General features: G+C 32.1%; 1 protein-coding gene across 2 annotated transcripts; it reads left to right on the top strand.

Moving 5' to 3' along the window:
* The first annotated feature begins 7,893 nt into the window (after positions 1-7,893).
* LOC118061730 (protein JASON) lies at positions 7,894-12,389 on the top strand. 2 transcript variants are annotated; one of them, XM_035075278.2, is made up of 7 exons: positions 7,894-8,240; positions 8,707-8,758; positions 8,864-8,943; positions 9,896-10,143; positions 10,519-11,299; positions 11,384-11,466; positions 12,024-12,389. In XM_035075278.2, the coding sequence occupies exons 1-7, from the start codon at positions 8,139-8,141 to the stop codon at positions 12,130-12,132; spliced, it is 1,455 nt and encodes a 484-aa protein (XP_034931169.1). In that variant the 5' UTR covers positions 7,894-8,138; the 3' UTR covers positions 12,133-12,389. The 2 variants fall into 2 exon arrangements, with proteins under 2 accessions (XP_034931169.1, XP_034931170.1); XM_035075279.2 differs by having other exon boundaries at positions 7,895-8,240; positions 8,710-8,758.
* The last annotated feature ends 4,309 nt before the right edge of the window (positions 12,390-16,698 follow it).

Below are 16,698 nucleotides of genomic sequence, written 5' to 3'. Positions count from 1 at the left end.
CGTCCATGAGGTAGATCCTTTCACGTGCTTTTTGTCAGGATGCAGGCAACCTGCGTGTACGTGGTCGTTTAAGGTTAGAATGTACCCAGTGATTTTGTGGCTTTTCTCACATACACATCAGTGAAGACTGACGATGCATGGTTGGCTAGCTACTGTTTCATAGGAATGAAAATTGACTTCAACTTCTTAAACATTTCCCTTACCACATTATTTAACTGGGATTTTCATTCTACAAATGGCAGTACTTTTCATTCTATATATATTGGGTTTTTACACATTTATATATATATATATATATATATATATATATAATTAAAAAAAAAATATCCATCCGTTATATTTGTGCCAAAGATTTTATTTGTAGGGAAGTTGCAATTTCGAGCTGTTTTGCAGTTTGGTTGTCGTTGTTTTTTAAATAATTTTTTGTGTTAAAATACATGCCAATAATATTTTTTTTTATTTTTTAAAAATTATTTTTGATATTAACACATCAAAATAATTTAAAATACTAAAAACATATTAATTTAAAGTTAATAAAAAATAAAAAAAAATTAATTTTTTTTAAAATACTTTGAGGGCGTTTGTGTACGCGGCTGCGGCTGTGTTTTATTTAAAACGCAGTCCGCAATCGTTTGGTAATAAAAAAAAAATTAATTTATTGTGCATGGGGCCCACATGATTTTTGAGTTTAAAACACTGGAAAAGCTACAAAAACTTGCTTTTCATGCACTGTAGCGGATAAAAAATAACGAACAGTGCACTTCACTGCACTGTTCACGAGTGAATTGCATTGTCCATAATTTTTTTTTTTAAGTGTGTTAACTGTATTAATTTTTTTTTAAAAAAAAAAACTAGTTTAGAGAATTAAATTTATTTGCGATGTGAACAATATTTTTTTCTCGAAAAACTAGTATAGAGTGAATTAAATTCACTCGCACATTAATATCAATTTTATATCTGATAATATTTTATCTAATTTTATTACACGCTCAAAAAATTATGAAAACTGTAGTTCTTATCGGATGAATTTTGTACGTAATGGAATTATAAATAGTTTAATGGAATAATAAAAAATATTTTATATAAAGTATTATTTTTTTTCATGATGTAATAGGAGTAATTAATTTTACAATATTTAAATTTAAAATCATCAATATTAATATATTTTTAAAAAAATTATTTTATAACCTCAATTTCAAAAGCATTCTTAACCAAACACATTAAACTACTTTTTTTTCAACCTTAATTTCAACCACAGTTTTAACAAAATACCTATTTTTTCAAACCAACCTCAACTAAAAGTATTTTTTATAAAACAACTTTTTTCAAATCACAAGCATAATAACTAGGGGTGTGCAAAAAAACCGGAAAACCGAATAAACCGAGAAAACCGAAAAAATATTAACAAAAAAAACCGAACCGAAAAATAAAACCGATCAAACCGATTATAATAGTTAGAAAAAATCCCGGTTCGGTTTTCGGTTTGCGGTTTTGTAATGCAAGAACCGGTTAACCCAGACCGAATCAAACCGGTTCAAAAAATATACTATAAATAGAAAAAGTTACCCCCCAGCCAGTAACCCTAGCCCCCTCTCTCCTCTTCTTGTCCCTCTCCCTCCCCCTCAGCCCCCTCGCCTCTTAATCTCCCTCTCCGATCCCTTCATCCTCCGACAACAAGCAGAGTCGACACCAAGGTAATTCTATTCCTTTTTAATTCACACGGGAATGACTCCTCGCCTCTTCTTGTCCCTCTCCCTCCCCCTCTCTCTTAATCTCCCTCGCCCCCAAAATATCAACTCTGCCATATCTTTCAACAACATTCGACACAACATTCTGCACACTTTCATAAGACAAAACATCCAATTAGTGGAGAAAAAATCTGTTATCTTGATCAAGTTCTCTCATGGAAGTCAATGATCTGGTCGGGGCCACAACAAGGTAGTTGTTAGCAGCAAATTCACGTGCGAAGGCATGACCTATACCACCTTGGGTGCAACCAGTAATTAAAACCACTAGTTGGCCATAGGACTCCATTGAAGTACTCTTTTGGTGGTGGTTTTGTTTGATAAATAGCAGGTCTAGGCAGATGAAGAACTGTTGAAAAGGGATGATGTTATTAGGAAATGAGACATAGGTTTTCTCGGTTTTTTGAAATCAAGAACCGGACCGGACCGAAACCGGTCGGTTTGACTCGGTTTCGGTTTTTTTTTTTTTTTTTAAAAACCCGTTTGGTTGTTTTTTGTAGGTAAAAACCGAACCGAACCAGTTTTGCTCACCACTAATAATAACTACCGCAATACCAAACACACTCTTTTTAAATACAGAAAGAAATAAACCTGATTAAAATAATAAAATAATACCATTTGAAATGCTATTTTTGGAATGATTGTACTTCTTCATTGATTTTAAAACAATTGTGAGTGCGGGTTGTGTTGTTATAAGCTCAGCCGTTGATGGCGCTTTCATTGCTTTTCTCTGTCACCACAATTCCCAACCGCATTTTTTGTTTTATAAGCAAAATAATAACATCTGCCCTAGCCAACATAACGGCACTGTAACTCGTCGATTTGAAAGGCTACCTTCAGCTATAAGGTAAGGAAATAATTAATTATATTTCCTCAACACGTGGGTACTAATTATTATAATTATTCAGAGTTAGAGGCCAATCAGTTGGAAACGTGTTGGAGTTTTGTTTCCAAAACATTTATTTAAAATTAAATTCTTATAAGTTTTTAAATTATTTTAATATGCTAATATTAAAAATAATTAAATATATTTTTAAATAAAAATACTAGGAAATAGCGGACTCGTCAACACCTTGCTAATAATTCACGCTACACATTCATTGTCGTGCATCGAAGCCAGCCTCGAATGTAATAATCTTCTTCGAGAATACTTTTTCTTGCTGTCCGTTTTGTAGCCCTGGAACGGAATCTGCTAGAGGACACTCTTGCTGTCGTGGAGCATGATCGATTGAGGGTTTTGGATCCTTTTGATCTCGTACGCCTCCGTCCAAAAAAAAATCATGAAAATACACTTTACACGTGATAACGTCGCATGTCTTATAATAATATTAATATAAGACATCTTATCTCCGAACTAAGAAATTATACTCGATATAATATTATCTTAAAAAAAATATTTTAAATTTTAAATTAATTAAATTCAATATAGATTATACTAGATTAAATAACCTAACTTATTTGTCAAATAAAAACAAATTTGCACTGAGGAAGGAGCTTGTCTCCTTCCGATGCTCCTGAGTTCGAGTCCTCATGTGAATGTCCGTCACCCTGGCGATGCCTTACATGCCCACTGGGTTTGCAAGGTGTTCAAGATTAGTCGTGGTGTGCGCAAGCTAGCCCGGACACCCAAATAAATAAAAAAATTAATAAAAACAAATTTACTACCATTCTAAGATCGTAAATTAATCTAATTTTTAAAATATTAAAATCAATTATAAACTCACTTGACATTTTAAACATCTTCCACGCTATCTGAAAAAATAACAATTCATTTTCCTAACTAGAACAATACATCAAAATTTACTACTACATATAATATTTCATTTGTTATACCCAGATATTAGTACTTTCAAATATTTAAAAGTCAAAAAGCATATTTATAAATCATTCACAAATTTAAATAATTCAAACTAATCATATTAAACTCAACTCAAACATGATTTGCACACTCATATTCAAAGTTAGATTTATAGACAAATGATTATAATTACTCTAACTATGTAACAATGATTCATATTTCACCTTATTTTTAAAGTGAAGGTGTCAAAAATTATTAGCTACAATTATTTTTAGAAAACCATTTTTTAAGTAAGTAAATAAGTTCATATAAAAATCAAGTTCTTTATGGAGCACCTTCGACTTATTCAAATTCTACATAAAAATAAATTGATTTTAATATTTTGAAATGTCTAAAACATAATTATAAAAGCTGTTCACTCTTCAAAATAAATTTCAATTATTAACTATAAATTTCACTAATTAGAGACATTTTTTTATGAATTTGTAAGGATTCTAAAAAATATATTAAAAACACCTTAAAACTATTTAGTACCATATTAAATAGAAACATCATATTAAATGTAATTTAATTTTGCACATAATCATTTTATTCTTTGACATAACATAATTAAACACAATATCTCATCACTTTAAACAAACCGTTTGTTTCTCTCATTTCCCATAATATAATTCAATTTAATTTACTCACAATTTAATCATCATTTATTATTCAACTTGTATTGATAATTTTATTTCAATTTCTCATTCAATCCATATTTTTTACTTTATTAACAAGAAAGACTTCTTATAAGACACACAAATTTTATTTTTTATAACTTCTATCATTTAAGTCTTTATATAAAAAATAATTATAGACAAAGTAAAAATTAAACTAATTCCATTCAATTTAACCTAATCACTCAATAACACTATTTAATATTTTAATTATAACTAAAATTATAGAATTAGGTTTTAGGCTTTGTTTGTCTCTTCTGAAAACTAAGAAAATGAAGCTACAACTTTAATGAAGGGAAGAAAACCCGGTTTTATCATTAACACACCCAAAATTACCAATTATAGCATTTTATATATTCTGTACAATAATATTCAATTCAACCTTTTTTCAGTTTTTAATTTATATACAAAGTTTTGTAACTTTAAATTAAACAAAATCAGTCATATTTAAAAGCTAACATCCCTGGATATAACTTTCATAAAGAAATTTATTTTTAATTTTATCATTTTCAAGTTATAATCTCATCTAAAAGTTAAATAACAAAATTGTTCAGTTTTCAATCTACGGATTTGACAAACAATCAAGTATTTTTGTTCATCTCCTTACCATTCAAAACAAATATTTCCATTCCAAACCTTATAGCACCATCAAACACAATCCTCCTATTAATCAACTAATCCAATTTTATTCAAATTCTTCAACAAATAATAATTTTAACACAACACAATAATTCAACAAATAATAATTTCAAATTATACAATTCATAATTAACTAAGAACTCACCACCATTAAATAAAAATAATTCAACTCTTCAAGATTCATCATTTTTACATTTATAATACATTTCACAAATATCATCATAAATGCATCAATGTCTTCCAAGTCGTTTCCCTTATGGCCAAAACCCACCATAAAGGAGGCATACATTCTTGTTCAAATTTTTCTATAATTAACACATGACCTATTAATTTTTCATATTCAATAACACAATTCTAAAAACTAAGCATTTTAACAAGCAAACTAATCTAAAACTCAATATTCCATATTACATAGCTTACTAACTAAGTCTCAATGTATGCCACAATCATAATCAATCATGATGAAAAATATTCTTACCTTCCAATCACAAGATATCAAGGAGAAAGTGTAAAAGAAATCAAGCTTTCTTCACCTTCTCTTCCCTCTCCTTCAACTTTTCAAAACCTTCCCTTTTAAGTTTTTAAAACTCAAGAAAGTTTCTAGATTTCTAGGTTAGATACTTTAAACCCCCTTTTGGTCTCTTAATCTAACTTTTTTAATGTGTTTTATAAAGAATTTTAGATGAAACAATCAAAACCCTAACTCCTTTTCTCTTAACCTTGACGGCGGCCAAAATAGAGAGAGGGTACAAATAATTTTTTTTCTTGTTAATTGTACATTAACCGTCCCCATAATTTTCTAATTGGTTTTTCTCCCTTTTTAATTTAGTGCTATACATATTCTCACTTCATTCAATTCCACCCTTCTCACTTCTCATTTAATTTAACTCTTTAAACTTAATTTAACTCATTTTATCTCTGAGTTAAAATTTTAATATTTTTAAAAATTCTAACCGGAAGTTTACCGAGCAGATGAGCACGACAAGGGAGGTTATAAACAGGGATCCTATTTGGAGCTTGATATGATTTTGGAACGGACCGGAAAGAATCAGAGCTTTTCTTTGGGTTAATTGATGACAGAAGAGAATAAATGGTGTAGGGATTCAACTGAAGATCCACACTGTCACCATTGTCCTTTGGAAGAGGAATCTATGCTTCATGTGTTAAATTAAGGACCGCAGTTTAGCTCAGGTTGTGCGGAAGGTTTTGTTCAATTCGAGGGAGAAAAGGAGTTTCTTCGAAGCTGGGTCGGTCCCGTGGTTAATTAATAACCTCTCCGACAATGTTTGTAATAGCGAGGGGGTCTTCACGGGCATTAATGTTTGGTTTTGTTGCTGTATAGCATATTTGGAAATGGAGAAACCGTAAAGTTTTTGGAGGAGAATCATTATTAAATTTCAATCCTTCATATGCTATAAGAAGCTTGATACAGGAGATAGACAGTGCAGATGAAGTGGGGGATGTCGGTCTGAACCGGAACAAGGTTGGGGGCATGGTCTGTTGGAAGTACCCTTTGCTGCAATGGCTGAAGCTAAATGTGGATGTGGTTGTAGTAAAGGAAATTCAGGATCAGCTGAAGCAGGAGGGTTGATTAGGGGTTGTCTCAGGTCTTGGGTTAAGAGATTCGCCATCTACACTAGTGTCTCCTTTTTTGTTAGAGTAGAATTGAGTAATTGTTAGAAAATAATATAAATTATATTTTAAAATTTTATATAATAATTTAAATTTTTTAAAGTGAATTAATTCTTTAACATGAAATTAAAATTTTAATAATCAAATAATTATAAATTTAAATCTTATTATTTTTATTTATTTAATAAAAATTAAGCACAAAATAATGTTATTTTGCATAAATTTTAAATTCAAAAACTTTTCATTTAAAAAAATATTAAAAAATAATATAAATTATATTTTAAAGTTTTATCTAACAACTTAAATTTTTAAATTTACTAGTCTCGAATAGGTTTGGTTGTTGAGAATTAGAAAGCTTGTTCTAGAACCGGATTCCTTACTGGGTTAATTTTTTAGAAAAAGACAACGTGGAAGGTGATGAAACTATGCCTCGATCACCATCGATCACCAGAGCAAGTGAATTGTTGGCAAGAGAGTGGGGGGTTAAAGTTTCTTTTCTTCTTCTTCTTCTTTAGTAATATACTTTTCATGTGCAAGTATCGCAGCATGGTTTGTATGCCTCTAGAGACAGAGATGCATGGTGCTACGTAAAACTTATAACCCGTTAATGGCTTAATCTATTTTATTGTGTGTTGAAAATGATGCTTTAGCATATCCTTTTGTGGTGACCAGAGACATGGAGGGGGATGGCAACGAGTGGCGGGTTCAAAATATGGAGGCCGGAGGGGAACTCTTGGCTGCTTTACACCGGAGACACTCAAATCTCCTGATCCTCGAATGAGCTTCTTCTCCCTGATTGATTAACTCTCTGCGTTCGATTGCCAGGAGAGTTGCAGAGAGGCAAGTGAAAGGGAATGAGAAATGGTAAAAATGGAGCTCAAAACCCTCGGGAATCCTCTCAAAAGTTAGGCCGGGACATGGTAAATCTGGGCCTGAGGTCTGATATTTAGCTGTTGCTTTGCTTTCTTGAAAACAATGGCACAACATTTCAAGATGGACTTGACCACAAAAAAAAAAAAAACAATTAAAACTAAAATCTTTGAAAAATGAATCTCATATAATTTAATCAAGAGTCTAAAAGAGACGTTATTCCTCAAAAGGAATTAAACCTGCAACGACACACATTGCCATACATGAAATCATACCCCTTGACTCCACCTTACTGATAAGACTCGCTCTTCTCTCGTAAAAGGAATCCCTTTCAGGGACACCCCCGTAATTGCATCAACCAAAATATCTCAATCCACCAACGTGTCATGATCGAAAAGCGAGTACCGTCATTATTTGCTTACCCCTCAAGTACGGAAGCACTCGAAACGTTTTCATTTTAAGGGTGCAAAATCTTTCCCTCGTTTGATTGGTTTCAAAATTCAAAAACGACCCAGCAACTCTCTCTCTCTCTCTCACTGATTATACAGCACAAGAAAGAAAGAACATATAAATAAATAAAACCAAAGGGGTTTTTGCATAAATATAGGAAAAAAGAAGAAGATTATAGATATATAGAGAACAGTGGCATGAGATGTGTGCATTGCTGAAGCGTGTAATTGGATTTGATTTGGAGATCGGTTTTGCGGTTTCTTGATAAATCGTTTTTTATCAAGAGCTATGGGTTGTTTCTTTACCTGCTTGCGTACTAAAGAAGATCGATCCAATCGGTCTCGACCTCACGCCATCTCCTCAGATTCTCTTCGATCCGAACCTGCTCTTGTATTCTTTCTTTTCTTACATTTTCTGTTTGATTGCTCATAATTTTATGTTTTAACTGGAAGCGAAACTGAGTTTTAAGAAAGGAAGCGAATCGTGCACTATTCCTTCTTAGTCTGATTTTTAGGAGTTTCTGCGTTTTCTTAGTTTGATATCTGTTTGGCTGGCTAGAAAATGAAGCAAAGTAACTGAAAAAAAGTAGAAAAGGCTGCTTTAATACATGTTTTTTTTTTTTAAAAAAAAAAATTGAAAACGAAAAGTTCCCTTTATCTGTTTCTCGAAACTGAGTTTTTAATATATGTTTTGGTTGGATAGAAAATGATAAATGAAAATAAGTGGAAATGACTGTTTAATTTCTTGGTGTTCATGCTTGTTAGAGATTAAACAGGGGATTATTGGATTATAAGATATTTACTATTTACTGCTTCCTTTTTTTTTTTTTTTTTTTTTTTTTTTTTTTTATGGGAAGCAGGAAGCTGGGGTATCTAAAAATCGTTTATCATCTCTATTTTTGTCTGAAGGTAAATAGTTTTTATTTTCTTTAGTTAAGTTTCGCTCTAATTTTTGCAGATTTTTTTTTTTTGGTTTCTAAATTGTTTTTAATTGCATTTGTTTCCCTTTGACAGAGAAAGAAGAATCTTTGCGTGGCGACGTTGATAATCCTTGTTTAGGATCTCCACATATCAACAAAGGACTTAGGGATGAGGTATGTATTTAATGTATTTATAAAAGAGTCGCTTGAAAAGGGAAAATCAAGTTTCTTTGCAATTCTCACAGTTTCACGAATTTGCAAAATGTTTGTGGTATTCTTGCTACTTCCAAGCTGTAGCTTGCTTAATTCAAGCTCTAGTTTTCAACATTTATTAGTTTTCCATTGATTTTTGATGGGGGCGCGTGCTATTGTGATGTTTGTGTTACTGCATTGCATTTCTTAGACCGAAAGGTTGTTATGAATCGTAGGGGTTTCACCACTAGATAGTAGTTACGAAGAAAAGGATCAGATTATGAATAGGTTTGGAAAACAATACTGTGACGAGCTTTTTGTCTTCTACAGCTGCATGGAATCATTCTCCTTTTCCGATTAGTTAGAATTTTGATAGATTGAACTATCAATCCAAGATACATTCAATTATTAGGATCTGAATTAATTTTTCGAAAGCAATGTAGTTTATGTCATTTGGATTGAATTTGAATTGGGATTTAACAATTGTTGCTTAATCTTCAACCAGAATTTTTTTACCTTTTCTAAAATGCCTCTTTTGTCACTTCCGAATTATCATTCCCAGCATTATACTTCTATTACAAGTTAAATGAACACGCAAGTTAAATGCAAGAATGATTTATGATGTCGTATGGTCGTAGATGGTTGGCCCGCTTAGAAGACTATAGGTGGGCATATGGTTTGACCTTTTAGAGGTGGACATTCTATGGTAGATCCCATGAGAAGATGATGATACAGTTTACATCGATATATATCTTCCTGAAACAGTCATTAATGTTAAAATATCTAAAGGAAGAATTGATCACGTAATATATTGTTTTTTCTGGATTTATCTTTCCCTCTTGCGCACTTCAATTAATTGAATCATCCTTAATCATTCAATTGATAGATTCCATCAGTTAATTTAATTTTTTTGGCTGTTTACTTCTCTCTGTAGGCTAAATTTCTTAAAGCTTGTGGTACATTGACAGAAACTCCAATTGAAATTCGGAAAGCTTGCGAAAAGTTTAATGGTTCACCTGCTCTTGATAAAGATTCAGAACCTTCAAAATTTCATTCATGGCTTCCCAGCACATCGATCAAGAAACTTCAATTGGATAATCAAACAGTTCAGCCTCTTACTCCGGTTAAACTTTGTGAAGAGTGGGGAAAGGATTCAGTTTCTTCTGAGCAGACACCTAGCAGGTTGCACTTCTAACTTCCATGAGTTGTCAAACGACTGACACTCGTTTAGATTCTCTGTGGGTACATGTGACCTGGAAAATAATTTTCATCTGTCTCATTTTTCAAGCTTTAGAATATCGCTATGCAATTAGTTTGAAAACTGTTAGGCAATCCTATTCTTTGACTCCTCTGAAGGTCTTGAGAAGTAACGCTTCTGCCCTGTTGAAGGATCTGAACCTAACGATTGTATTTTATTACCATTTTGTTTCTGGGCACGATGAGATCTATTGGAGGCTCATCAAGTCATGCAATTTGTTCCTTAATTGTTTGCAAAACTTTAGAAGAACTCATCGATGAAAGTTTTAGGCTGGCTAACATTTCATGTCTTCTTTTCAGTAGCTGTATAACAAATGTGCACACCAGTGAAGATAGTGAGTCAGGGAGTCGGGAAAGAGTGATCAAGGTTCAAGCAAATGAGAATGATGATGTTGTTGCTGGTCCTCCTTGGCTTTCAACTTCGATTGTTCAGAACAGGAACAAGTCTGTTCGCTTCGAATGTGATTTTGATACATCTTCCTCCAAAGGGTCTTCATCTGAAAATAGTTGCCAAGTTCCTGGGAAATATGAATCTCCAGGGAATCTGAGTGTTTCAAAGTCTTCTCCTAAACCAACCCCTTTAAAACTTTTGGACGACATGCAAACACCCGGTACTGTTTTCCCTGCAAACCTAGAAACTTCAGGTAATGATGGAAAGACTAGGATCAGGTCACAACATGTTTATTCAGTCCTGAACCCGGATGAAAGTGCCTCTCAGTGGAAGTTATCGAAGGAAGATGATTTCAATTCACTTCGACTGTCAGGTGAGCCGAGAGAATCTCTAGAACAGTCTGAAAGTGCAACTCCTAAACCGGAAAGGGGAGTAAAAGAATCTTCCTCTGGGAAAGATTTGAAGGTAGAAGCGAGCTTGTCTTCTTGTTTCAAACCACTACAGTCCACACTTGGTGAAGATAATCCAAATACTGCTTCTAGCAAAAATTTTCGTTTTGGTAGAACTCCTGGGGACAGGCCTATCATTGGAATGGTTGCTGCGCACTGGAATGAAAATGAACCTTCTCAAATCTCCCCAAAGTGGTGGGATGGAAATGGGATTCCAAATTCGACAAACAAATATAAGGAGGTACGTCATACAAATGTATTCATTCTCTTTTCATTGCTTGCATTAATAGTAGATGCATTCAAGGAACCATCGTTTTGTATACAGGATCAGAAAGTAAGCTGGCATGCAACACCATTTGAGGAGAGGTTAGAGAAGGCATTGTCTGAAGAGAGTGTCATCTCACAAAGGTAGCTTCCTTCTTTTATGGCCCTGTGTTTCCGATCTACGTTTTTGACTATTTGTTGGTCATGGAGTAACTTTATGTCTATTCCCAATCCAGAACCTCTTCTTTCTACAAAGGAAGCAAGTTTTATTACGAGCTAACTTTGTTTCCACCCAAAACACTCCCTCCCCAATAGAAAACTGATCTGAATAAGTTCCGCATATGGATTATGGAGTCCCATAATTTGGTTATCTTGCATATTTAGTAAGATTTGCCTTGTCCTCCTGCCCCTGCTCCCTCCCATAAAGGAAAAAACCAGAAATCTAATCCACTAATTACTGCTGAGTTCTGATGTTTGTACCTTCCCAATTGGAAACTTAAACAAGGAGAAATTAGGGCCGAAACCAATTTCATCAAGGATGGACTAAAAATCTAGCAGCTTTTAAGGAGCCAGTCAAATGAAGTCATTCTATTTTTTGACCACTTGCAAGCAGCTATTGTTAATACTTGGTTAAGTATGATTCGAGATTTTAGAGCATGTATCCCCTTCATATAAATTCTGATTGGTTGTCTGGTCAACAGGAAGCCAATCAGCGGGAGACCCATTGTTTTTGACGAATGCGAGGAAAGTGATACTGCTCTATCTCGGTTGCAAACTTCAACACAAGCCAAGTCAGTTGTTTCGTTCTGATGCGTGGTGTCTGACTGGTAGTTTTGTCTAGCTGCAATCTGATTTATTGTGAATGCCAAAGTAGTTCTCAAATCTGAGCCACTGTGTACACCATCCTTGGTTTGTATTGCGATGTTGAACAATCCAACTGGTTTGGAAATTACTTGAATCTTGATGGTCTCGTCATCAACTCGAACTGCTTGTAATGTACATTGGTAATGAATATTAGTATTGGTCTAAGTCTGCGAAGATTTTGGAATCACTGCCAGCTTTTTTCCTCCTCGTGTGTGGAATTACCATGGTTGTTGTTAAACTGACTTGACTTGGCGGGATTACTTGGAAAACAAGAAGCTTTCAGTCTGACTTGGGTAGAGTTTCTATTTAAATTGAACAAGTTATTGACTGTACAAAGTTTGGTTGATCTTATTGAATTTTAATAATTTAATTGAATAAAAAATAATAATAAAAAATATAAACTCAGTAACTCAAAAATTAATATTGAATTTTTAACAATCCAATTTATCTTGTTGGATCAACAATAATTAAAAAAATTAATTTTAGTAAAAAAATATTAGCACTGTTTTTTTTTTTGTTTGTTTATTATGGTCTTGTGATGTTTTTATTTTTATTATGATGAGTTTGCTATGATGAACAAAAATGATTTTCTATATCAAGAACTTGATCTAGAACGATGAAATGTTTTTTAATTATTATTGTGGTTTTTTTTCGATGTGAACTTAGAATTTTTTTTTATTGCATCACTCTCAATAATATTTTGGATAAAATTCTTTGTAGTTTTTTTTACAAAATTCTCAGTAATTTTACAAACTTTTTGTAAAAGCCATGCAATATCTTTTCTTTTAAAACATGTCAAAGTAGTTTAGGTTTTTTTTTTTTTTTTAAATGCTCAAATAATTTTAAGAATTTGTGGCCAAATGTAAGAAAAAAGAAAATATTATTTATTTATTTTTTTAGGTTTTGTTTTAGTAAAAACTTTTTTTTGTAATAAATTTGCCCAAAACAGTCCTAAGAGGTGTTTGTCAGACACCTCGAAACTAAAAAAATCTTTAGCAAAAACATTACTAGTTGAACAAGGCCTTAGCCACTTGACCTAATTTTGACATAATCGGGTTAACTCAAAATCTTTAGTTCGACCATAAACCAAATCAAATATTTGAATTTAACTAGAAAACAAACTAGAAAAAAAAAACAAAGCAAAAAACAAATTGAACACCAAAATAAACATAAAAACTCAAAATATCTTGGTCAAATAAAATCAAACCAAAACAAAAAACAAAAAACACAAAAAATATTCAAACAAATTCCAGCAACATGAATACTAATTCATACTATATTTCTTGAAATCAAAAGCACAGAAACATTGAAAATCACTAAAGGATCTAGAATTATAAGTTAATTCACTTTGATTATTATTAAATCTTCACAATTTGGCCACAAAAAAGTATAGGTTTGAAACCAAAACTCTAAGATTAAAATGCTGAATTACACGTTATAAATGCAAGCTAACTCCGAAATATTGGCTAAAAATGTGATGCGAAGATGCAAATGCAAATAAATAAAAATAAACAAGTCAAGATCACATAGCTAAAACAATATTTTTGGGAGGAACATGAAAAACTCGAAGAACATTCAAACTTGAATCTAACAACGTGAAACCCAACCCATACCATATACGATTGAACCAAGGCCACGTACATATTGGAAATCATGAAATGATCAATAATCAAACATTCATTAACTTTAATTATCAAAGAATCAACATGATTTTGTCAAAAATAGGTTTCGATTCAAAACCAACATCTTAAGATTAAAACCTTCCAAAAGTTATTATTGATACAAATAAACTCTAGATTTTTTATTAATTAAGTTTTTCGAATGATTTAATGCAAGAATTGGACCAAAATTGGTCAAAATCATAGAGTTAAGACAATGCTCTTTCTAAAAACACAAAAAACACTGCCTAACAACCCAGAAATAGCCTAGAAACCTAGCTCACTGTCAAGCCTCCAAAACTAGCATTTTTTACTTCTAAAACATGTTTTTTTTAATGTAACAAGTTGCACAATCATAATCAAACATGTTTGAATAAAAAAACTAACAAATATCATCAAAACACCAAGATCATGCATGTTCCAAACTTCAAAATTGCCAACTTAAAACTATCTATAAAAACATCAAATTTAAATTCAAAACTGACGCTTTAAATATTTAAAACTCAAACCATTCGTATGAACCAAGAACACACACTAACGAATAAAAAAAATTCAATAACCTTACTGCTAAATTTTTAAATTATTTTTTTTTCATTTAATCTAAACATCCAAGCATATTCTAAAAATTTAGCAATATTAACAGAAAACTCCAAACATGATCAAATAAAGAAAAAAAATGATATTTTGTGCATTAATTAAAATCAAAGCTAAAAGTAATATAATGCAACAAATGTTCAAAAACACTATAAAACACGAAAAAATAGGTAGAGATGTGTCTCATGGACATAATCTACTAGGATGAATGTTTTTTTTTTTTTTAACCTTTTAAGCTCAAAAAATAGTTGCTGCCTTTTGGTTCATTCTTTTCAAAGTATGTTACTTTCTCTCAAAATTGAGAAAATCTTTGTACTGGGATCTTAAACCTTCACACTTTAGAGTTTCTTTATCAATATTTTCCTCACCTCTTTCTCTCCTTTCTTCCCCCTTACCTTGATATTTCAGGGGGTATTTATAAGGTTTCAAACTAGGATTTTATGGATTTAATAAAATATTGATCATTTTTCCCCAAAGCTTGACCCTTTAATCAAATGAGAGCTTTTTTAGCATGTCTATAGCTCTGAGCTATGTACCTAAGCTGGTTTTACAATGATGGCTTTGCAACAAACTTGGTTTTGAAGATTCTGGTGGTTTTCGTAAACTTGGAGACCATGTAGCTTATTTTTGGCCTTTTAATCTTAAGAAAAACATGGTTAACCTTTGATAAGAACCCACTGAGAATGCTTGGAGTGTGAATATACAAAAAAGATTAGTGATTTTGCAAAATGGATGTCACAGTCACCGATGACTGAGTTACCCACTTTTGAGACTTCGTCATTCTAACGTCATCGTTGCACACACCTTTCGTTTGGATCCAAGTTTACTCAATTTGGTGGTTTGTAGCTCCACATTCATTCATTTAAAAGTGGCAACTTGATTAGCTTGAATTTGAAAATGTAGTAATGGCAAATCAGGAACAAGATGTTTTTTAGTTCTTTGAAGAAAATAAAATGTAAAAATTTGATGGGAGTAATTGATCTTTGTAAAAGGGATGTTTTTTAATTAAATAATGGTGGTTCGCCTAAAGGTGCCTACTCGATCAGCCAAAACTGCCAAAAAAAAAAAAAAGCTAAATAATGGTTGTACAACGCATCGTTTAGGTCAAACCCTAAAATTAGTAATTTTTTTATTTATTTATGATTTAACAAACTTCAATTTAGTCAATGTTCTTTCAATTGCTTTTAATTGCACCTAAATTACCTTTTAAACCTTTAATTTCATGTGATTTTATATTTGTCAAACTCAATTATTAACCTCAAAGTTCAACTCTTTTTTTTTTTTATCGTGGTCCTTGCTTTTTGATTGGGACATTTTGACCAACAATTAATAATCAAACTTTTAATTGTTTTCAATTTGCCCCTTAATTTAATCAAATTCAAACTTTGTGTTCATGCGCCTTTTTGTTTTGGTGGTTGGTTTTGTATATTTTTAATCAAGTTCGTAATTGCTAATCAAATTTTAATATTTATACAATTAAGTTCTTGATTTGATCAAATTACTCTTTAAAATTGCATTTAACCTCAGATTTTAATTACAAATATCTGATTTTCATTGTTTTAATCCAACTTTTATCTTAAATTATAATAAAAAAATTGAGTTTGATTTGTAGATTTTCTTAATTTTTTGTGCGGAGTCTCCCGACAAAATTAATAACTCCACCAAGTACCAACCCCGTCTATGTTGGGGTAAAAATTGAAAGAAGAGGAGATAACCGAAAATCCCAAAACCCTAAAGATATAAAGATGACGGGCTCCGTCTTCCTTACCTGATAGATTAGAAAGGGAGCGACCGCAGTGGTGTGCGAGAGAGAGGATATGTAAGAGAAAGACTGGAAGCGGCAGAAAGAGAAACATGTGGAAACGAAAGCCTGAGGGGATAATCATGATGTCCTTTGTTTAAATTATATGTTAGTTTTCAATCTGAATCGAATCTCGTTTACTGCTCGTCTTTCATCTTCATACCTCTCTCTGCAGTTACTTGTTATCGACTCCCTTTTGAGCCTTGTGATGATTACACATCTGAAGGTTTACTAATTCTCTTCTCTTCTTTTTTATCTTCTGTTTTTATGCTCCTCTGTTCATCAATCTTCTAATTTTTAATTGTTTTTTTTTTAAATTTAATGAACCGATTGTTTCGTTTATCAAAAACAACTCAGTGATGGTATTATCTCACTGCGATGCAATGCAATTTTGTATCCTATTGTGGGCTGTCCGAAGAAACTAATCAGAGTTCCACATTTTTTCTCAAAGCTCAGAAA

This window comes from Populus alba, chromosome 5, assembly GCF_005239225.2.
Source record: "Populus alba chromosome 5, ASM523922v2, whole genome shotgun sequence".
Classification (NCBI taxonomy): domain Eukaryota; kingdom Viridiplantae; phylum Streptophyta; class Magnoliopsida; order Malpighiales; family Salicaceae; genus Populus; species Populus alba.
Note: the sequence above shows the minus strand (reverse complement) of the source record. Positions and strands in the feature narration are given on the sequence as shown.